The sequence below is a fragment of the Asparagus officinalis genome, chromosome 1 (genome assembly GCF_001876935.1).
Source record: "Asparagus officinalis chromosome 1, Aspof.V1, whole genome shotgun sequence".
In the NCBI taxonomy this organism is placed as follows: Eukaryota; Viridiplantae; Streptophyta; class Magnoliopsida; order Asparagales; family Asparagaceae; genus Asparagus; species Asparagus officinalis.
This window is the reverse complement of record NC_033794.1, coordinates 121,662,095-121,686,003: the sequence shown is the minus strand read 5'-3', so window position 1 is coordinate 121,686,003 and position 23,909 is coordinate 121,662,095. Positions and strand designations below refer to the sequence as shown.

General features: G+C 39.5%; 2 protein-coding genes across 2 annotated transcripts; one reads left to right on the top strand and one right to left on the bottom strand.

Annotated features, from left to right (window-relative positions):
* On the top strand, positions 2,972–13,796 carry LOC109829250 (acyl-coenzyme A oxidase 3, peroxisomal-like). The gene is made up of 13 exons (XM_020396430.1): positions 2,972–3,482; positions 10,886–11,003; positions 11,097–11,204; positions 11,309–11,481; positions 11,575–11,674; positions 11,809–11,883; positions 12,023–12,153; positions 12,259–12,395; positions 12,428–12,558; positions 12,649–12,795; positions 12,876–12,980; positions 13,066–13,164; positions 13,252–13,796. Exons 1-13 carry the CDS (start codon positions 3,028–3,030, stop codon positions 13,507–13,509), a joined length of 2,037 nt encoding a protein of 678 aa, XP_020252019.1. The 5' UTR covers positions 2,972–3,027; the 3' UTR covers positions 13,510–13,796.
* On the bottom strand, positions 16,896–18,686 carry LOC109829249 (probable receptor-like protein kinase At5g20050). Its single transcript, XM_020396429.1, has one exon. The coding sequence runs from the start codon at positions 18,587–18,589 to the stop codon at positions 17,093–17,095; it is 1,497 nt and encodes a 498-aa protein (XP_020252018.1). The 5' UTR covers positions 18,590–18,686; the 3' UTR covers positions 16,896–17,092.

Below are 23,909 nucleotides of genomic sequence, written 5' to 3'. Positions count from 1 at the left end.
CATGTGTTTATTAGTTGTCACAAGACAATGTTCTACTTTCAGGGTTGTTTGGTATATGTTGCAACTGTCAGGGGTTGTTTGGATGCCTTTAGGAAACTAGAGTATTTATGACACAAAATAGAAAGTGGTTATCCATCTCACAACTTTCCATTCGAGTGTTTGCATTATTTGATTAGGAATCTTTGTGAATCCTAAAATAATAGTATTACATTGTTTGTATAGTATAATATAAACTAGAGTATTTATGACACAAAATGGAAAGTGATTATCCACCTCACCACTTTCTACAAGGTTTTGAACTAGAGTATTTATGACACAAAATGGAAAGTGATTATCCACCTCACCACTTTCTACAAGGTTTTGACTTTTTTATTATTTTTTTGGACACATTTGGAAAGTGATTATCCACCTCACCACTTTCTACAAGGTTTTGACTTTTTTATTATTTTTTTGGACACATTTATGATATTGTGTCAGCTTTCCAACAAAATCACTCCTAATTTTAGTGATTTTGCTTTCGGTGACACATCATCAAAAGGTGTAAGCTTTACATGTAAAAGAGAATTTAAACAAACAATGTAAAATGATGAAAGCTGACATTGGGACTCACTTTTTTTTACTTTCCATCTTTTTACATGGTAAAAACATACAAACAAACAGCCCCTCAATGCAGCAAATATCACGTATAAAAAATATTATGTGCAACATTTGCTTCGAGAAATTAATCTCAAATTTCTTATTTGGATATCTGCATTTAATTATAGAAAATATATTTCCAAATTCAAGTTTGAGTCTCTAGTCTGACGCGAGAGATCTGTTTTTCACTGCACATCAAGTGTTTTTTTTAATTCAAAATTGTAAGGAGATCTAAATTTTCTGATCTGATTTAACTAACTTGGTATGTGCCTTTAAGAAAAGAACTTGCAACATTTGTCGCGATCAAGTTGGCTATAACAAATATTGCAACTACAAATTGCAAGTCCAATTATATTTTCTTGTAAGCAACTTGTTGCTTACATCGTTATGTGCAGACAAGTCAGAAACAGCAAAAGTTAGATCTTTGGATTTTTAAAAAAAAAGTTAAATACGCTAAATTAAGGTAAAAAATAATTTTAATGCTTTGATCACCCCAAGACATAAATTTGGATATTTCTACGTGTATTATTTACATTTGTATTTATATTCGGTGAAAGATAAGTACTTCATTTAAAATTTTGTTTCTTATGCTATATGTAAAGAAATATAAATATTCATTTTTTTTTTAAATAAATTTGTGGGGGGTATCAAGCACTAACTCCCAATGATTCATTAAGAACGTGATTGGTTTATTTTTCAGAAAATATTAAAATTTGGATTTTGGGAAAGAAACTCAACTATGGGTGAGACCCATTTGTCTTGTTTAGAATTGTTTTTGCGAAATTGTGTTTGAATCTATTCAATGTCAGTTTCGGATCAAAAATAGACCGACCTGAACCTAAGCTCGTGTGGATGCCACCCACACGAGGTGTCGTAGACTTCCACGATCATCCTTGTTTCTAGAAGCCAAATGAGAAACGAAGCAAACTTTGCGAAAGGGAAATGAAATAAATGATGAGGATGAGGACACATCATTGTCCGTGCCGTTTTGGACTATTGAGCCATATCTCTTCCAACTACCCTTCTCGTCTTCTCTCGTTAGTGATGTCGACCCATATCCAACCACATTACATGATTCCTATATTATCTTAGGGGCTGGCCATCCCATCCCTTTAGCATTTCACACCCAAGTGAATAATAAAGTACCCTAATGACTTCTCATTATGGGTGCTAAACCGTATCCGTATCCGAAGAAATATTCGTAACCGTATCCGTTAGGATACGGATATGGTTACTCAAATCTATAACCGATAGGATATGGTGACAGATATGGTTTTATAGTGAAATATATGTATCCGTATCCGAAATATCCGAATACATATTAGTCATACTCTTACGATAGTTTCGATTCTTAGATTATGGATTTGTGGTTAATTTTGATGATCAATATGTCTAATCTTAACTTTTCAGATATAATGGACATATAAACAAACTCTTTTGTATCACATGAACTATGTTTTTCTCAATACTATCTATCTTTCTCATATTTGTTTTATATCTGCATACATATCCGCTTATACATCCGCATGTATATCCGTAACCATATCCGATTTTAGCGGATATGGATATGAATTTTCCTTACCGATGTATATCCGTATCCGTAACCGTATCCGAGATGAGTAAGCGGATATGGATATGGTAGGCATCATATCCGAGCCGTATCCGGACCGAATGCACCCCTACTTCTCATAAGTGTCAAAGCATTCCCTTTGAGTTTATCAGTTGATGGCATTTTTATTGATTTTTTTAAGGGTTAGAGATACTTTTCATATATATATAAGGGTATTTTAGGAATTCTAAAAATTTGGCTTACTATGATCAAAACCGGAGCTTCTCTTAATATATAGTATAGATACGTAAACTACTTTTAAACTAGGCAATTGTTGCAATCAACCACATCTCGGTCAAAATTTACGGTGAAATCTCAAAAACATCCTTAAACGACTCATATTCAAAACACATGACTCATTTTAGTGTTTAGATCTTGTTAAGATATAACTCACGTATCTTGAACTAGAATTTTTTAACTTTATTTTTGGTTTTTGAGTGAGGATATCAGTAAGATGTAGTTAATTGTAATAAACATTACTTTAAAAATGGTTAATATTTAAAATAAAATTGAAAGGTGATCCTATTTTTAAGATGAATTCTAGAAGAGGGGAAAAAACTGTATTTCTAATTTTTAAATTACTGTAGGTGGGCCACCAATAAAATATTCTATAAAGGGGTTGTTATCCGCAAACATTTGCCGCCCAACTTCAGCGAATCATTCGTCGTTATTTCGAAGTCGTTGACCCTGACCTCCCCCTTTTCTTCTTCTTCTTCCTCCTCCTCCTCCTACCTTCAACCTCTCTCAATCAAAACCCTAACCCTAATTCCCCCCCTAAAACAATGGATGCAGTACACCGCCGGACCAAGATAATCTCCCGCCACCTCCATCCTTCATCATCCTCCACCGATTTACCCCTCAACCCCTCTCCTTGCCTCAGCTACTCTCCACCCTCCGATCAAATCCAATTCAGCACCCAATCCCTCCGCCAAATAATGGACGGCCACGATCTCGACGCCAGAGATTGGGCCTTTAGCTTGATAGAGAGCAGCAGCCTCTTCTGCCCTCGGCGGCGAGGGGATAGGGTTTTTGTGGGGCCTGATTACAACCAGACGAAGGAGCAGCAGAGGGAGATGACGATGAAGCGGATCGAGTTTTTGGAGAAAAATGGAGCTTTTGAGGGGTGGTTGACGTCGGAGGGGGAGGCGGCGGAGATGAGGAAGATGGCGTTGAATCAGGTGTTTGGATCTTATGATCACTCGCTCGCCATCAAGATCGGGGTCCACTTCTTTCTCTGGTGAGAATTTTATTTATTTGCGAAAGGTGCCATTTTCATCATGTTCTTTGCTTTCCCAAGTTTCAATTTTGCTACATTTGGATTTTGGGAAAAATGCTTCCAGCCCCCAAAACGAATGAAAACAAGCTTCCCACCCCCAAGACTTTTTCAACGGGTGCTTTGCCCCCAAAAGTAAATTTTTTGTTCTCTGAGCCCCCAAACACAAAGCCCAATGAATTTCACACAGGGAAAGACTATAATACCCATTCTCTCTCTCTAACCCTGCAATCTCCCTCTGCTCTCCCTCCTCCCTCCCCCACCTCTCCACCCGCCGCCGCCGCCCTCCGGGTGCTTTGCCCCCAAAAGTAAATTTTTTGTTCTCTGAGCCCCCAAACACAAAGCCCAATGAATTTCACACAGGGAAAGACTATAATACCCATTCTCTCTCTCTAACCCTGCAATCCCTCTGCTCTCCCTCCTCCCTCCCCCACCTCTCCACCCGCCGCCGCCGCCCTCCTCCTGCCATCCTCACCTTCTCTGCCATCGTCGCTCCGGCCATCCACAGCATCCTTAAGATCCACAACGCGGAGAAAACCTCGGCGCGGTTCGAGGAGTACAAAGAGATAGTCCGCTCGAGGGCCGAGCGAAACTCCGGCGACGAGCGCTGCATAGCCGACGGGAACAAGCGACTGAGGTTTTACTGCTTCATGATTCTCTGCGAGCTGGGTTTCATGGGAGCGTGGGAGCGGGCAGGAGGACCTGTTCATGGGAGCGTGGGAGCGTGGGAGGACCTGTTCATGGGAGCGTGGGAGCGTGGGAGGACCTGTTCATGGGAGCGTGGGAGCGTGGGAGGACCTGTTCATGGGAGCGTGGGAGCGTGGGAGGACCTGTTCATGGGAGCGTGGGAGCGTGGGAGGACCTGTTCATGGGAGCGTGGGAGCGTGGGAGGACCTGTTCATGGGAGCGTGGGAGCGTGGGAGGACCTGTTCATGGGAGCGTGGGAGCGTGCGGGAGGACTCGCCCAACCTAAGAACAATAATAAGAAGAAGAAGGACAAGATTGATAGTAATTACAACCATGCCCCCTAACCTTGGCTGCTCCTGCTTTGGATGGTACAAGAGCTTCTGGGCTCGTTGGGATGCCTCACCCAACCGCCATGTCATCCACCTCATCCTCGATGCCTTTGAAGAGACCCTTGAATCGAAGGAGGCCAACAGCAAGTAGAAGAGGGGGTTGAAGAGTAAAAAGATTGATTTTGATGAGGTTTTGGCGAAAGAGATGAGCGCCCATGAGGAGAAAGTTGATGATGATGGCCATGATGATGGGTACGGGCATGTTACTAATTACCAACGCTAAAACTATTACCACCAAAAAACTTTAAAATAACCCAAATAAAAATATACCGGTTGCTTGTTAAAATTACTCCCCCATTAGAATGTCCTACATTGGTTGTTAAGGTTATATGTTGGTTGTTAATGTTACGCGTTTGTTGTTAAGGTTACGTATTGGTTGTTAATGTTATACAGGTTGCTTGTTAAGGTTACGGGTTGGTTGTTAAGAATATGCGTTGGTTGTTAAGGTTACAGGCTTGTTAAGGTTACGGATTGGTGTTAACGTTATACGGGTTGATTGTTAAGGTTACGGGTTGCTTGTTTAACAATCAACTCGTAACCTTAACAAGCAAACCATATAACATTAACAACCAACCCGTAATCTTAACAACCAACCCGTAACCTTAACAACCAACCAGTAACATTAACAACAAACGCGTAACCTTAACAAGCAACTCGTAACCTTAACAAGCAACACGTATAACCTTAACAACCAACCCGTAACATTAACAACAAACACGTAACCTTCATATTAACGGATCTTGAGGATCTCTCTGTCGGATTGTTAGGCTCTGAAAAACACGCTAATTGAAGAAAAATGTAAACTTGGACCTAACAAACAAGGTGAAATCTCGACATCACAATAACAGCAGAACAAGGACCAGTGAAGCAAACAAAATGCACCAAAACATCAAATCCAAGCTCGACGGGGGAAAAACGTGTTGATTCCGACAGAGAGATCTTGAGTGTTCTGTATATTTAGAGTAACTTTTAGACGATATAGGAAGTCTAGATGCACTATTTTTATGCATGTTGGCCCGCCCATCCATGTTAACGTCTTTAATAGGTAACCAAAATAAATTTATATATTTTTCAAGAACACTCGCTTTTTTTAATAACTCTTAATATGTCAACATCTTTTAATTAATATGCATGGCACTATTCACAACATTTCTCAAGCTTCAAGCTACGTTCAGGAGTTTACATATTTCTTCAATTAGCGTGTTTTTCAGAGCCTAACAATCCGACAGAGAGATCCTCAAGATCCGTTAATATGAAGGTTACGTGTTTGTTGTTAATGTTACGGGTTGGTTGTTAAGGTTATACGTGTTGCTTGTTAAGGTTACGAGTTGCTTGTTAAGGTTACGCGTTTGTTGTTAATGTTACTGGTTGGTTGTTAAGGTTACGGGTTGGTTGTTAAGATTACGGGTTGGTTGTTAATGTTATATGGTTTGCTTGTTGAGAAGGTGAGGATGGCAGGAGGAGGGCGGCGGCGGCGGGTGGAGAGGTGGGGGAGGGAGGAGGGAGAGCAGAGGGATTGCAGGGTTAGAGAGAGAGAGAATGGGTATTATAGTCTTTCCCTGTGTGAAATTCATTGGGCTTTGTGTTTGGGGGCTCAGAGAACAAAAAATTTACTTTTGGGGGCAAAGCACCCGTTGAAAAAGTCTTGGGGGTGGGAAGCTTGTTTTCATTCGTTTTGGGGGCTGGAAGCATTTTTCCCTTGGATTTTAATTGTGGAGCTTGTTATTTGTTGGAGAAGGTGAGGATGGCAGGAGGAGGGCGGCGGCGGCGGGTGGAGAGGTGGGGGAGGGAGGAGGGAGAGCAGAGGGATTGCAGGGTTAGAGAGAGAGAGAATGGGTATTATAGTCTTTCCCTGTGTGAAATTCATTGGGCTTTGTGTTTGGGGGCTCAGAGAACAAAAAATTTACTTTTGGGGGCAAAGCACCCGTTGAAAAAGTCTTGGGGGTGGGAAGCTTGTTTTCATTCGTTTTGGGGGCTGGAAGCATTTTTCCCTTGGATTTTAATTGTGGAGCTTGTTATTTGTTAGCATGTTTATCTTGGGATCTACTTAATCTCACGTTGGTTAATCTGGAATAATTGTGGGCTTATAAGAGACTTGGTTCTTTCCCTGTTAGCTTTTAGGGGTGAGTTCTCAAAAGTTGCAAGTGAGAACATTGTAAAGGACTAGTCTATAATGTAAAGCCAAAAGGGCGACATCAAGATTGCAATGCTCGACAGGGGAAATACTAGTGCAAAGCTACCCATTGTGGAGCCAGGATTGCAAAAGCGTGATTATATGTTAGGATTTGTTTAGTACACACTGACTAAATGAAGCGTCAATTATGGGTTGATAAGAAATTTGAGTTTCCTGCTCTAATATTTAGTTTTCATGGGGAATCCTCTGAGGTCTCATACAGTTTTCCCTCATAAAGTTTGGGTTTTTGCTATATTTGGATTATCCAACCATAGAGTGAACAAATTTTTAGCATGTTTTCCCTGTCTCATGTTTCATTATTTGCTATAATAAATTGCGAGATTTGCAATTGTTTCAGTTTCTGATGCGATTGGGATTATATTAGCGCATTTCCCTCATAAAGTTTTTGATTGTTTGCTCATGTGGGATTTTTCTGACAATAGATGTACAATGTTTATGTCTTCTTTTTCCAAGGTTGCAATTTTGGTATATTTAGAGTTAAACTGCGACATTTGCAATTGTTAGCATGTGTTTTTTAGTGGATTGTTAGCAAGGTTAAGCTTCTGTAACTATACTATTTGCATGAAGTTTCATCTCAACCTATGTAATGCTTGGGGATTCACTTCTTTGTTTAGGGAGATTCTGAGCCCCAGTTTAAAGACCCTGAATTTGCAGTACTTAGAGTTGTATGCTTGTCCTTAATTGGGTAATGTGACTAAATTTGGACCTATTCAAACTAATAATTGAAGAAGTGAAAGTTCTTTTTAAATTTTGACTTTTTTTGGGGATGAAATGTTAACTTTCCATTACCAAGTAAAAAGATGAAATACAAACTCAGTCTGTGACACAAATAAATGACAGGAACATCACCTATCATGGACACAGAAGGGAAACTTTAAAAAACCTATACACTTGCAGCTTAACAAGAAAAACCTCCCAGTATCTATGACTTCAGAACTGGTTTTAAATTTTGATTTGTTTCCTTGGTGAGACGTGACTTGAAAAAGTTCCTTCTTTGTTGCATGCTTTCTGACGGGGATCAAGAAATGAGTGCATTTGTAGGAGATCCAAGCTTGCTTCTATTGACGAATAACGAGAGATAATTGGTTGAGATGGTTTGGTGATGTATATGGAGACCTCTTAGCATGCTGGTTAGGGATGTGATAATATTATAGTTGATGGGGCAAAGAGATGCAGGGGTAGACCATAAAGATATTAGTTGAAGCACTTAAGAAGGATGTGATAATAATTAACATAACAGAGGAGATGACCCAAAATAGAACTAAATGGAAAAATGCGATCCATGTAGCTGAGCCCAAAAATTTTGGGGATAAATGCTTTGTTGTTGCTGCTGTCCGTGTTTTGTTAGTTCAGCTTAAGCAGTAAAGTAGATCCAGGCATCTACAGTGATCTGATTTTCTGAAGTTGCATGCAACAGATCCTCACATTTCCCTTAATGCTAATTAACCTGCTGGATTCAGAAGTAGCATTAATTTACTTCTTGTGTTTGTCATGTGCATGTTCAGTTGCTAAATTTTTTATTCTGTAAGTTCAGTTAGATCCCTCCTTTAAAAATTTGACTGGCACCTATTTTTCAACAACCAAGTTGCTTCATCACGCTTAGTTAAATCATTCAAAACCTCAGTTGTTTAAAATTCTGATCACCATTTCCCTTCTTCAAAACTTATGCTACCTTCTCCCATCCACTTCTTAGCCTAACTGCAAAATAGTTCTTCCTATCCAATATTACATTCCCTCATTAGCAGCAATTGCTAGGTATAAAAAAGTTTTCCCACTGTGTCTCTAAACAATATCTGGCTCAGATATGCACTGAACTTCTACCGGACGTGTTGAGTTTGATGCATACCTATGGACCCTTATCAAGATTTGCTTATATCTCTAAAATAAATTAAGCAAATTTGCAAAAGACTATTGGGATCCTTAAATCTTTTTCCATTTTAAGCGATTGTATTAGTTCGCTATCTAAATCACAAATGATTAGACCAAATTTATGTTAAACCCATCAATTTAGTCATACCTACAAGAAATGCATTCCATCACCCTTCTGTTTGACTGCCTCCATACATTCTTCTAAAAGCCTACTGGTGCTTCCCTATCTTCTTTAACAAAAAACATCTAACCCTAACCATAATTTCTCCTTTGGAAATGGGAAGATCTTGCCGGACCCTGATAATCATCCGCCACCTTCTCACTCATTAAACCCCCAGTGACCACTTAGTCCCCTACCTTGTCTCCACTACTCTCCCCCATCCGATAAAGGTCTCTTCAGCATTCATGATTTGTGTTTTATAATGAATGCTCATAATCTGGAAGCCCGAGATTGGGCCTTTGGATTGATGGAAGAGAGCAACTTCTTCTGTCCACGTCAGCAAGGGGGGGAAAGTCTTGTCGGGGTGGATTAAAATGTGACAAAGGAGCATCAGAGTGTAATTACCATGAAGAGGATCAAATATTTAGCGAGTAATGGCTTTTTTGAGGGCTGGTTGACAGGAGAGGAAGAGGAGATGAAGCTGAGGAGGACTTCTCTATATGAGGTGTTGGGAATTTATGATTACTCACTTCAAGTAAACCTTTCTGTTCAGTGTTCTCTTTGGTGAGATTTTGATCCCATTTATGTGAATTTTGTATGTGAAGTTTTGCAGGAAAAGGTATGATATACCTTTTTTTGTTTGGTTTTTTCCACTTTCAAAATCTAATCTTGCATCTTCTACCTTCTGTAACCATGTTGTTCCTTGATATATTAATTTTTTCGAGTAAGCCATGAGTCATTTTCAGTTTTAGCATTTTGAGGGAAATATATTGATATAGATATCCTAAAGTTATAATGTGAATATGTGAATTTTATTTTTCTCTTTATGTTCAATCACATACATAGACCTAGATTGGGTTCTGTTGTAAACTATAATGATGCTAAAGTTGCAAGTTCACCAAATTGATACCATAATCAAAGTGGTAAATTTTATTTTACCTCTTTTTTGTGAGATTTGCAACTGCAAGTGTTCTGTGTTCCTATGTTGTATTTTTGCCTGTACCAAATTTACTATTTTGAGTGGATTAAGTTGGGTTTTTTATTAAAAGTTAAGGATATTTCTCCTGCTGCATGATCTCGAAGGCCTCAAGGTGAGCATTGTACGAAATTTGGTTCAAGGGATATTTCTTCTTCAGACCTGCTTAAAATTTGAGAATACCTTTAGTAATTTTAAACTGTAAATATTATCTGTTTTAAGGTGATATAATCTGGTTCTGGTTGATTTCTTTGGTGGAGTTTGTTATATGCTGCTTCCTTCTGCAATCCAAGATCTTTAGGAATTTGATCAGATGAAACTGAGATCGCAAGCGTTTTAAGAAACCAGATTCTTATTGATGTGCTTGCCCAAAATTGTTTTTTTCTTTCTAGTGTAATGCATCAGTTTAGACTTTAGAGGGTGTCCATTCTCATCAATAAAGTAATAAAGTACCGGAGTCATGTGAACACCCTCCCAAGAGTTATAAGAGTAATGTCTGAGGACTCTATAGTGGTTGATTTCTCCATATAAAATTTGTGTCTTAGATGAGAGTTCATCCTGGGGAGATCAACAATACAGGAACACACATTATTTTTGGTCAATTTTACCAGATAAAATGTTGGAGTAAATGGGTTTATGCTATTTCTAGGTATTCACCATGCATGATTTGTTCTCTGTTAGAACTAATAAATTTTCTCTCTGAAAAAGTTATTACAGGCACCACAAAAAGGGAATTAAATGTGCTTATTCAATATCTAACGTACTTATGCTGTCTGAATATGGATACATGTTCTTTCCTTTTTGAATAATGTGATATGGAGTACGTTTTGTTCTTTTAGCTCAAGGATAGTCGTGTAGAATAGTTCACATTGTAATAGTAGACTGCTGTTATACTTGATAATTTTTGTACAAGATAACAATTTGATTTCCTTACCTTTTAAGGAAATTAAAGAATACCATTGCACTTGACAAAGTGTTAATTATTTCATTTGAATCTGACGTTCCTTTAATAATAATACCTCTTGTTTCTTGCCACGTTAATGCTTAAGACAGCTGTTATCTGCTTGTGCTTAATTTTCTTCTAAATTACAGGGGTGGTGCAATTCAATTTTTTGGCACTAAGCGACATCATGATAAGTGGCTGAAAGACACAGAAAAATATGTAGTCAAGGGTTGCTTTGCAATGACGGAATTGGGGCATGGCAGCAATGTATGCAAAGTTTATTAAATCATATTCAAAATGTGTTAAATCCCTTGAGTAATTACTGTATTGTCGAACAATGTACTTTCTTCCTATTTCAAGGTGCGAGGAATTGAGACAAGTGCCACATATGACAAAGAGGCCGGAGAGTTTGTCATTAACACTCCTTGTGAGTCAGCTCAAAAGTACTGGATAGGAGGTGCTGCTAATGTAAGAATCTTTTCTCATATTCGTGATCTTCAGCCACTTCCTGTAGGTTTCTTCCTGTTTCCATGATGTAATTCTTTGGTTGGTTGTCCATTAATTGTTGTCAGCATGCTACACACGCGGTAATCTTCTCTCAACTCCATATAAATGGAACCAATCAAGGAGTGCATGCATTTATAGCCCAGATTAGAGATGCTGATGGAAATATATGCCCCAATGTACGCATAGCTGATTGTGGTCACAAGATTGGATTGAATGGAGTTGATAATGGACGGATTTGGTAAAAAAGAAAGAACATATTTCTGTTTTTGCACTTTTCTTTTTTTGAAAGAGAATTCATGTTGAATGACTCTTCAATCTGGTTTTGTTTTAGGTTTGATAATCTGCGAGTCCCCCGAGAGAACTTACTGAACTCAGTCGCTGACGTATTGCCTGATGGTAAATATGTGAGCGCCATAAAAAACCCAGATCAGGTAGTAATTTGTTTGCATTCATCAGTTTCTGGGCTTGGGTTTTGCATCTTTATGGATTGATTGTGCATAGTTTTTCACAATTGGAGGATTTCTTTTCTTCATATTTTTTATTTATGAATTACTTGGCATTCCAGAGATTTGCAGCTTTCATGGCTCCGCTTACATCTGGTCGAGTAATTATTGCAGCCACTGCAATTTATATATCAAAGGTGCAGACTGCTATTGAGTTCTTTCTGCTTGTTCTTTGCTTGTGTTACATGTTTGCTAGCTTATCTTTAATATCTGGAAAGATTTGCTGATTGGCTAAATGCACATTCTACTGGCCTGTGCTTTTTTTTTGGGTTCCAGATAGGTTTAGCTATAGCAGTGAGATATGCACTTACAAGACGAGCTTTCTCTATTACACCCGACGGTCAAGAGGTTCTATTGCTTGATTATCCTAGTCATCAGCGGCGTCTTCTGCCCCTTGTTGCGAAAACGTTATTATCTCTTTACTCTTCATAGATTATCATTTTTACGTGTTTGAAATAAGATTCATTCCAAATGTAATCTAAAAGCTCAATTTTGTATTTGTATTTGACCAGATGTGCAATGAGTTGTGCAGCAAACTTTCTGATAAAGATATATGTGAAGAGAACCCCAGAAACTAACAAAATCATTCATGTCTATTCAAGTGGTCTTAAAGCTACACTGACCTGGCATAACATGAGAACATTACAGGTTTGCATACTGCAGATCTTCAAATTTCATATCATTGTAAAGATTCGACTTGCTCAGTTTTCATTTTCTATCTCATGTTAGCAGAAAATCGCGTTGGGATTTTGAAAGGTGAATTTGATGTGCAATCCACTTTTGAGGGAGACAATAATGTACTAATGCAACAGGTAATTTCTGTACCTTTTGATTGGATTAACTCTTTCTACAAGTTAAAAAAAGCCAGTGAAACTTGATAATATTGGATAAATTAAAATCAGGTAAGCAAAGCGCTTCTTGCTGAATACATAGCAGCTCAGAGAAAGAAGGCACCATTTAAAGGCTTGGGATTGGAACATATGAATGGTCCCTGCCCCGTGATTCCAGATAATCTGACGGGCTATAGCCTTCGGAGTATCAAATTCCAGGTAATTTACTATCCTTCTATCAGTTCTTTTCAAGGATATAATTGTTCATCCTGTACAAGTAACTCTGGTGCATGAATCAGGCTGATGTTTTCTTCTTGCGGGAAAGAGATTTGTTGAAAAGATACGTTGCAGAAGTTTCCCAGTATCAAGCTCAGGGACAAAGCAAGGAGGATGCCATTCTCCTGGTAAGGAATCATACCCCTTACTTCCATTTATTTATTTCTTCAATGCTATATTGGGAACAAACAGTTATTTTCAATGGTTGATCAGAGCTATCAACTTGGTGAGGAGTTAGCTAGAGCCTTCACAGAGAGGACTATATTGCAAACAATCATAGAGGCAGAAATGTCATCTTCTGGCTCCTTGAAGGTATTAGTCTTATATTTGCTTGTTTGAATATGCAACTGTGCATGTGATATGTATTATCTCCTCTAAGAGCCTTTTCATTATTTACAGGATGTGTTGGGATTATTAAGGTCTATGTATGCCTTGATCTCCATTGAAGAGGACTCATCCTTCCTTCAGTATGGTATTTTGTCACTCGTCAACTTTGCTGCCGTGAAGAAAGAAGTGATGAAACTATGCAGCGATTTAAGACCTCATGCCCTGGGCATCGTGAGCTCCTTTGGTGTCCCTGATTCTTTCCTGAGCCCCATAGCTTTCGACTGGGTTGAAGCTAATTCATGGGGGTCACCCAACTCAGGAAATTGTTGATCTCTCTCATTACGTGGAACCCTATAGGAGAAAATTGAGGTGATATGGTTTCAGCAATAATCAGCTTGGTTGGTTGAGTTCCAAGAGCACCTTCTGTAAAAATGTTTAATAACGACACTCAAAAACAAGAGTGCAGGCCTACCATTATCAAATGGACAACAGCTATATAGAACAATTTGTTGAATCTTGTGTACAAAAGGCAATGCATACCGTTTACGGACACCACTATGAATCATATTTATCACATGATAAGTTCAAACGTTGCCTCTGGTGAAGGTCACAATCTATTTGTCTGTGTATCTGGCTTTATGCTTGTGTTGTGGGCATCGTCATATACATGGCCACATGGATCATCTTAAGGTCTTCTGTTTGATGTTTCAAGAAGCCAAAGATGGACATCTTGGCTTCAGCACTAGCACTTCGAAATTATGACATCGTTGAAATCTTTGATTTTTCTTTTAAAAGTATCGTGTTTGTTTCCGTAGTAGATGATTAGGGGTTAGGAATTGGGTGAGCTCAGACCCTCCCCTTCACAGAACAATTTGGTCTCTCCTTCAGCTGTCAATACCATAGAGAGCTTTCTTCAACTTCAACACCTTTGATTCTTCTCTTTTCTTGATATAACCAAAAGGTTGATCTACATAGACATTCTCTTCAAGAACACCGTTCAAAAACACCGACTTAACATCAAGTTGATAGATTGGCCATTTGTTCTGAGTTGCTAAGGTAATAATCAGCTATATAGTTTCAAGATGAGCTATTGGAGAGAATACCTCGTCAATTCCAGCTTTTTGCTTGTAGCCTTTGGCAACTAACCTCGCCTTGTGCCTCTCAACTTCTCCTTTTGCATTCTTCTTCTCTTTGAACACACATTTGACTTCAATTGCTTTCTTCCCTTCTGGAAGTGTAGCAAGCTCCCATGTATCATTCTTCTCGATAGCCTTGATCTCTTCATTCATGGCTGAACTCCACTTGGATCTTGAACCGACTCTTCAAAGTCTAAAGGCTCACAACAAACAAATAAGCAAAATAATGTTAAATCATATTGATTTTCAGTTACCTCATACAACTCCCTCAAACTCCTAAAATTTTGAGGTTGTGGATTCGATGATGATGAAGATGATGCTGAATAAGTCGTCGACTGGAGCGATTGAGGTGTGGTTAGTGATGATGTCGTCGGTGATGATAGAGTGGATGTCGATGGAGTATCTGCTGGAGCATCTTTCCCGAACTCAGTTTATACATTAATGAAAGTAATTGGGCTGCTACAAATTTCTCCCTTGCTCCAGTCCCATGATTTCTCTTCGTCAAATTGAACATCTCGGCTAATAATAAACTTCTTACTGAACGGGTCATACATCTTGTAACACTTGGTTCTTGAATCATAGCCGATGAATACATATGGAATACTCCTCTCATCGAGCTTATTCCTCTTCTACTCTGAAACATGAGTATAGCCAATACTGCCGAACACCTTGAAGTGGATCACATTTGGTTTGTAACCGGTCCAGGCTTCTTGTGGAGTAATATTTTTAAGAATCTGAGTTGGACACCGGTTGATGATATAGACGGCATAAGAAACAACTTCAGCCCAAAAGGTTTTAGGCACTTTCTTACTACTCAATATGCTTCTTACCATGTTCAAAATAGTGTGATTCTTCCTCTCAGCAACACTGTTTTGTTGTGGAGTGTAAGAAGCAATCAGAAAATGCCGAACTCCATGTTCTTCACAATATGCTTCAAACTCCTTTGAAGTGAATTCTCCACCTCGATCTGATCTGATAGCTTTAAGATAAAAGTCACTCTCTTTTTCAACATTAGCTTTGAACATCTTAAACATAGAAACACTTCATATTTGTTCTTCAAGAAGTAAACCCAAGTCTTTCGAGAAAAATCATCGGTGAAGGAAACAGCTCCAGCCCAAATCTCAAGTGCCATAGCCAAGCAAGATCGTTGGTACAAGCTTTCAAACATTTCGCATCTCCACCTTAAAGGTTTAGCATAAACATTCAATTCTTCGACATCTGTACTTTTGCAACCAATCTATCTTTTTGATCTCGAAGAAAAAGACTACGATCTTTTGTATGAAAATCATAGCCATTTTCTAAGAGCTGTCACAAACTCAATATATTTCTTTTCATATTGGGAACATAATAAACATCAGTGATAAATTTTTATCTTCTCTATTTTTTAGGTGAATAAGAATTTTACCTCGGCCTTTCACGAGAATCTTTAAAAAATCTCCAAAAGTGACATTGCCATTCACAGATTCGTTCATATCGATGAACATACTTCCCTTACCACACATATGGTTGCTGGAACCAATATCAAGATACCAAACATCCTTCTTATCATCATCTCATCCGAATGCTAATAGAAGAATATTATCACCATCTCCTTTTTCAACATAATTCACCTTCTCTTCAACCTAATAACAATCAGAAGAATAATGCCCATACTTCTTACATTTAAAACATTGAACTTGTGTTTTCCATCGGTCTCCATTAGATCTATCACGTCCACGGCCTCTAAAAGATCTTTGATTTTATTCTCTTTCTTCAAAGTTGTTGTAACTTTCTCTGCCATAAAAACCACGCCCTCGGCCTCGAAATCTTCCACGGCCACAACTACCGTTACTTCCTTCTTTTGAATCTTCTCGGCCATCCTTCAAGGAAAGCTTGACGAGCCTTCTCCACTAGCTCATTTCTCTTGCTAAATCTTTTCTCATGGGCATTTAACGAACCCAAGAGTTCATCAATTGTCATCTTCTTCAAGTCTTTTGACTCCTCGATGACACAAACAGTATAGTCAAATTTTTGAGGAAGTGATCAGAGAAATTTCTCCACCACACGAACATCTTCAATCTTCACATCATTTCTCCGAAGTTGATTCACTACGGCCAAGACTCTAGTGAAATAGTCAGAAACTAGTTCACTTTCCTCTATCGCTAAATCTTCGAACTCCTTTCGAAGTGTTTGGAGTCTCACCTTCTTCACCTTCTCTACTCCCTTATAGGAGCTTTGAAGTATCTCCCAAGCTTGTTTTGAGGTCGTCGCATATGAGATCTTCTCAAATGCCGATTCATCAACTCTTTGGCAAATAAAGTAGATGGCTCTACTATCTTTCTTACTGGACTCTCTAAGCAAGTCTCTTTGTGTTGCTGATAGCGCACATTCATCTTCAGGCTTTTCAAACCTTTCACCACAACATCCCAATAGTCTATTGATCCTAATAGAGCCTTCATTTGAATGCACTAGTTTTCATAATTTTCCTTGGTGAGTTTAGGAGCAACAAACAGGATCATTCCATTGGAACTCATCTTAGCTCTGATACCAATTTGATAACAATACTTTGCCAGGATAAACAATTTGGAGGAGGATAAAATTATTCTATTAAATTTTATTCTTTCTTCTTTTCTTGACTACTTTCAACTTACAAACCACACATACATATACTACTACAATGACTCATAGATTTCCTAACAAAAAAAACTCTTGAATTTCCCAACAACATTCATGCATCTACGTATTCATGTGTTTGACTCCTCAAACAACTAAATGATCTTCTCAATTCTCAAGGTAATTCAATCAAATTTATTTTCATCAGAACTCTGAGCTCTGCTCAAAACAGAAACAGTCTCTGAATCAATTGGCATGCCCAAATCAACCAGGAACATTTTAGTCTCTGGTGGCATATCCACGGGCACATGTCCTTTGAGCATGCTAACGACTAGCTCCATACTAGGCCTTAGCTCAGCCCTGTCTTGTATGCACCAGATCGCCACATAAACCAAAATCCTAACTTGAGCCTCATCGACTCCGCCATCCCTCATCAATCTCTCATCCACCACACCCATCAACTCCCCCTCCCTCATCTTCTCACTCACAACCTTTGGGAAATAGAACCACGTCCTTTGGGAAATGTTCCCATCATCAAAAAATTCAAAGTTCCTTCGACCTCCAAGAATCTCCAAGATTACCATTCCGAAGCTGTAAACATCAGACTTCTCTGAGATACCTTCTGTCGAGAACCACTCGGGAGCTAAGTACCCCCTAGTCCCTCTGATAGTAGTAACAACCCGGCTCTCATCTTTGTCCATCGTTCTCGAGATGCCAAAATCCGATACGCGTGCCCTGAAGTTCTCATCGAGAAGGATGTTCTGTGGCTTTACGTCTAGATGAAGAATTCTTGAGCGACAGCCGTGATGAAGATAAGACAGAGCGTCGGCAACGTCTATCGCAACTTGGTATCTCGAAGCCCATGATAAACAACTTTCACCTTCTCGCTTCCCCGGGAAAATCCAACGGTCAAGGGATCCGTTCTGTATGAGCTCGTACACGATGAAGCGATAACCTCCTTGGACAACGCAGTATCCAATGATGGTAACAAGATTGACGTGTTGAGCACTGACGATTGCGGTGATCTCTGATAGAAACTCTCTTTCTCCGCGTAGTTCTCCCTCGATTCTCTTCACGGCAACAGGCAACCCATCGCCGAGTACACCCTTGAATACTGAACCAGATCCGCCTCTTCCTATCGGAGTTCGGAAGTTGTTAGTTGCTGCCTCGAGCTCTTCGTAATGGAATTTCTTGGGCAAACCCCCGACCCTTCTAAGATAGCTGAACTCCAGTTCTGGGTTTCCTTCTTCTACATCTGAAAACACTCGCCGGCTGATGCTCGCCCTTTCCCCATCCCAGGCTGTTATTTTTTTCACAAGAACCGATGAGCCAACCCCAAGAACGAGTACTAAATCAGCACCGGCGCTTACAAAAAATACTTCGAGAGTGGCCCTCACACGAACAAATAACACAGTAACGACGATAAGGAGAGCTAATGCCGATAAAGGGGTTGCAAAGGTCATGAAAAGAGTTCTTCTGACACCTAGAATGTCTGGGCCACTGAAAAATTCATACCTCACGAGAAGGCGGAGGAGGATTGCAATGAATATAAGTGTATTTATGAGGCTTCCAGTGAGAAATATGGCGAACGAGTTTGCAAGGAAGAGAAAAAGAAAGAGAAGCACACAGAGGAGAGAAGCAACTGATATAGCTGTGAAAGTTGTAAGCCTTGATTGCTTCATATCTATTAGCTAAGGCCTAAAAGATGGAGCTAGATGACTAGAGAAGAGTAATAAGGATGCATGGCTATTTAAATTCCTAATGGATACAGGAGATGGTAGAAAAATCTTTGAATTTGACGTCTCTCACGATAACTGTTCGAACTCTTTTGACTCTAAGAAAAATGACAACGGATCGGGAAGACTTGCTGCCAAGTCTTGAGATAAAGCTAGAAAATTAAAAAAAAATTCAGAAAAATATACTAGAATAAAATCTATTTCCTCATTCAGCTTGACCTTTTGCGAACGCTTAGCAGCTTCCACGAAAAACAAGAGGAGCTTGACTACTAGATAGTCTTCCCTCGTGATATCGCTGTCTATGCATCTCTTTAAAAAAAATTGAATTCGTCATAGCTTTTGGATTTGCCCCCGAGTCCAGGCTCCTGGTAAAAAGATGGTACAGATAATTGGAAGTATAAGGTTCAAATCATGTGTAAGATAAGTCTAAAGCAATCATCAAACGTATAAAATACAAACAGTCCTTGGCCTAAGGAATTTCTCTTACTAGTTGTCAACTAGCTTAAGTTGGAACCACGGATTGATCACAACTCACAAGCATTCTCTCTATAGCTGATACAAATGTAGGCTGTCTAAAAAATTACTCCAGATAGTTGACCCTCACAACAACTGATGATGAAAGTTTGAAAGTTACAATCTGACGATTTTCATATCAACAGACGAAAGTTATAATCTGACGACTTTCGCAACAATCAATGAAAGTTGCAATCTTACGACTTTCGCGACATCATACGTGAGTTAGAAATTGACGACTCTCACATTTCAAAGAGCAAAATGCAATGATTACAACATGACGATCTTTGCAGAACTCGAAAAAAGAGATTACAACTAATCAGTTCCGGAAATGAAAGGATCTACATGTTGTTTGTTGCATTGCATGACTTATTTCAATTTCAAGGTGATGAAAAGTTGGTTGCTCTGAGGACATGTCCATGTACTCTAAATAGACTTCATACCGATACATATCTCACCCATGTCATTGTTAGCGCTCTTGTATGAGATATCAATCTCCATGTCGTCAAAGCTAATTCCTGACCTGATGTAATCAGATTGAGAACCGATTGGTATATGCAAACATCTGCACTTTTCCTGACTATACTAGTCCCCTGCAGACTTATGGAGGTTCCGGCGTGGGATAGTAGAATAGCTGAATGCTAGAATATCTGACACTCAGTCTTTGTATCCAAATAAAACCAGTATAACATGCAAAATAAAGCCAACTATATGAAGGAAAAACTAACAGGTGCACATACCTTGATTTAAAAGTCTAAATATATACTACCCAAACAAATGCAATGTACCATCAACTTGTTGGGAAATTACCCGGATTCCCCTATTGCCAGATTTGAGAGAAAGCGAAAAATAAATTGCGCAAAATTGGGGGACACGCAAGATTTACGTGGTTCGGCACAAAATTGCCTACGTCCACGGGCTGCTGCAGATCTTTCACTATTTGGGAGAAATTTTACAACACTCTCAATTTTTCTCACAACTCAATCTCACTCTGAAAATTGCTCACAATTTTCTCTCACAAAGACTTTTCTTTAAGCCTCTCTTTTCTCTCTCTTGTTCTTCTATAAGATGAGTTGTTTCTGGGATGAGTTTTCCTTAAGAGTTTGGGGGTCTATTTATAGTGTTTGGGAAAACACTATGCACTAATATTTTATTAGTGGTGGGGCCCACGTACAATTTTTTCTTGCTCTGGGACCCGCTCACCTATCCTCTTCTGATGCTTTGTCAAAAGATGTTGGCTTGGTTTCTTTGGACGGTGGTTGCAGTCAAAAAAAATATTTCGGTGGCATGAGAAGTTTGACAAAAAAAACTTTCTTTTGTGTGCTTTCGGTGGTCTGCACACATTCTTTGACTAACAATCTCCCACTTGAAGACTGATTTTAATCTGTCTTTACATCTCGATCTATGCAACAGATCTTCCCGGTCTTCATACTATTGCAGGCCAACTGAAGCTGAACACAGCTTCAGTTTGTCAATAGTCACCGTCTTTGTCAGCATGTCTGCCGGATTTTGAGCTCCACTGATTTTTTCAAGCTTCAAAATTCCATCTTCCAGAAGTGACCGGATAAAATGATACCGCATCTGTATGTGCTTCATTCTGGAATGGAAAGACGGATTCTTCGCTAGATGAATAGCACTTTGATTGTCGCAGTATAAGACATTGTCTTCTTGTTTCTTGCCTAATTCATTCAAGAAATTTTGAAGCCACACCATTTCCTTGCTGGCTTCTGTAACAGCGACATATTCTGCTTCAGTTGTGGAGAGAGCAACTATCTTCTGCAGTTGAGAAGCCCAACTCACTGCAGTACCTCCTAGAGTAAGAGCAACTATCTTCTGCAGTTGAGAAGCCCAACTCACTGCAGTACCTCCTAGAGTATATACATACCCTATAGTGCTCTTTCTGATATCAACATTTCCTGCTAGATCAGCATCTACATAGCCTGTTAGTATTGTATCTCCACCTTTAAAACAAAGTGCTTTACCTGTGGTGCCCCGTAGATATCTGAGGATCCATTTGACTGCTTCCCAGTGTACCTTGCCCGGATCATTCATGTACCTGCTAACAGCTCCCACTGCTTGAGCAATATCCGGTCTTGTACAGACCATGGCATACATCAGACTTCCAATTGCTGAGGCGTACGGGACCTTCGCCATGTGTGCACGCTCTTTCTCTGTCTTCGGTGACTGATCTTTGGAAAGTCTGAAATGAACACCTAAAGATGTACCCACTGGTTTTGCATCTTGCATGTTGAACCTGGAGAGTACTTTGTTGATGTACTCAGCCTGTGATAACATCAAAGTCCCAGACTTCGTGTCTCTCTTGATCCTCATTCCAAGAATCTGTTTTGCAGCACCAAGATCTTTCATCGCGAACTGTTTTGACAATTTCTGCTTCAAATTTATAATCTCTTACAGATCTGATCCTGCATTGAGCATGTCATCAACGTATAACAATAAAATAATGAAGCTATTGTCAAACCTCTTGATATAGCAACAATGATCTGCTTGGTATCTAGTGAAACCGTTGCTGCCCATGAAGTTGTCAAACTTCTTGTACCACTGCCTGGGAGCTTGTTTCAATCCATACAAGCTCTTCTTCAAACGACATACTAGATTTTCCTTGCCTGCCTTTATGAAGCCTTCTGGTTGCTTCATATAAATCTCCTCCTCCAAATCACCATGAAGGAAAGCTGTTTTTACATCTAACTGCTCAAGATGTAAATTCTCAGCAGCTACAATTTTCAACACTAATCTGATTGTAGTTAGTTACACAACCGGAGAAAAAATTTCATTGTAGTCGATACCTTCCTTTTGCTGAAAGCCTTTGACAACCAACCTTGCCTTGTAGCGTTTATTCCCATCATGTTCTTCTTTGATCCTGTAAATCCATTTGTTATGAAGAGCTTTCTTACCTTGTGGTAATTCAGCTAAGTCCCATGTCTGATTTGACATGAGCGAGTCCATCTCATCTTGCATAGCAGACTCCCACTTGACTGAATCCTTCACCTGTATTGCTTCGTCATAACACTCCGGTTCACCACTGTCAGTCAGCAACAGGTAGTGCAAAGAAGGCGAATAACGCTGGGTTGGCTTAGGAATTCTGGAGGAGCGTCTCACTTCTGGCGTGCTTGGTTCTTCTTGAACTGCTTCAGGGCTAGTCTGAACATCTTTTTCAGAAATCTCCTCAAATTCAGCAAATTCCTTTGTTTCAGCTTTTGTACTGGAGCTACTTGATTCTGCAGTTGATCTATCTTTGTACATCACATTCTCATTGAATATGGCATCTCTGCTTCTGATGATCTTCCGATTTTCATAATCCCAAAATCGGTAACCAAACTCATCACCACCATAACCAACAAAAACACATTTGTTAGATTTGGCATCAAGTTTACTTCTTTCAGCAGAATCTATGTGTACATAAGAGATATAACCAAAAATTCTTAAATGTGAAAGGTTTACCTCTTTTTTGCTCCAAGTTTCTTCCGGTATTCCACCATCCAAGGGAACTGAGGGTCCACGGTTGATTAGGTAGGCTGTGGTATTGATAGCTTCAGCCCATAGGAACTTGGGCAGTCCGGCATGTATCCTCATGCTTCTGGCACGTTCATTCAAAGTTCTGTTCATGCGCTCCGCTACGCCATTCTGCTGCGGTGTCATGGGAACTGTTTTCTCCATCTTGATCCCGCTGTTTGCGCAAAACTCTTTGAATCTACTGTCTTTGTACTCTCCTCCATTGTCTGACCTCAACTTCTTTATCTTCAAACCAGTTTCATTTTCCACCATGGCCTTCCATTTTCTGAAGGTATCAAAGACTTCTGATTTCTTCTTCAGAAAATAAACCCACACCTTCCTTGTAGAATCATCAATGAAGGTGACATAGTACAGTGAGCCTGCAAGAGATGAAACTGGAGATGGTCCCCATACGTCGGTATGAATCAATTCTAACCTTTCTGTCTTGGGTGTCTTGCCAATCTTTGCAAAACTAACTTTCTTCTGTTTGCCAAAGATGCAATCCTCGCATAGGCCGACATCTACATTCTTCAGATCCGGTAGCTTCCCTTTTGACAGAAGTGTCTTCATCCATTTCTCGCTCATATGGCCAAGCCTTTGGTGCCATAGGTTTGATTTTTCATCTGCATCTGTTACTGCAATGATATTCTCTAAGTTAGAGGTTATATAGAGAGTACCACTTTTCTTACCTCGAGCAATGACGAGTGCTCCTTTGGTAATCTTCCATTCATGACCCGAGAAGGTTGTACAATAACCCTCTCCATCAAGCTGTCCCACAGAGATCAAATTTCTTCTAAGGCCAGGAATATGTCTCACTCCTTGCAGCTTCCATGTGGTCTGATTTGGCAATTTTAATCGGATGTCTCTCTTGCCAACAATCTTCAAGGTTTCATCATCTGCTAGATGTACCTTTCCGAAATCACCGCTGACGTAGTTCTCCATGATTTCTCGGCATGGGGTGGAATGGAATGATGCCCCTGAATCAAGAATCCATGATTCAATCGGACTGTTGACGCTTAGAATCATAGCATCACCTCCTTCCTCGGTTACGTTGGCAGACTCCTATGTGCCGGTATTTTTCTTCGGTGCCCGACACTCCCTCTTGAAATGACCCTTCTTGCCACAATTGTAGCACTTGAAGTCTTTCTTTCCTGATCTAGATTTGCTCCTTCTAGATTTTGATCTGCCGTGATTTGAACTTCTTTCTGAAGTTCTTCCCCTAGACTCCGTGTGTAAAGCTGAG

What these genes read in the sequence shown, in the direction of transcription:
- LOC109829250 (XM_020396430.1), top strand. Translation starts at nt 3,028, where the DNA reads ATGGATGCAGTACACCGCCGGACCAAGATAATCTCCCGCCACCTCCAT. An exon ending in GTTGATAATGGACGGATTTG is followed by an intron (nt 11,482 to 11,574) that starts GTAAAAAAGAAA and finishes GTTTTGTTTTAG; the next exon opens with GTTTGATAATCTGCGAGTCC. An exon ending in ATAATGTACTAATGCAACAG is followed by an intron (nt 12,559 to 12,648) that starts GTAATTTCTGTA and finishes AATTAAAATCAG; the next exon opens with GTAAGCAAAGCGCTTCTTGC.
- LOC109829249 (XM_020396429.1), bottom strand. Translation starts at nt 18,589, where the DNA reads ATGAAGCAATCAAGGCTTACAACTTTCACAGCTATATCAGTTGCTTCT.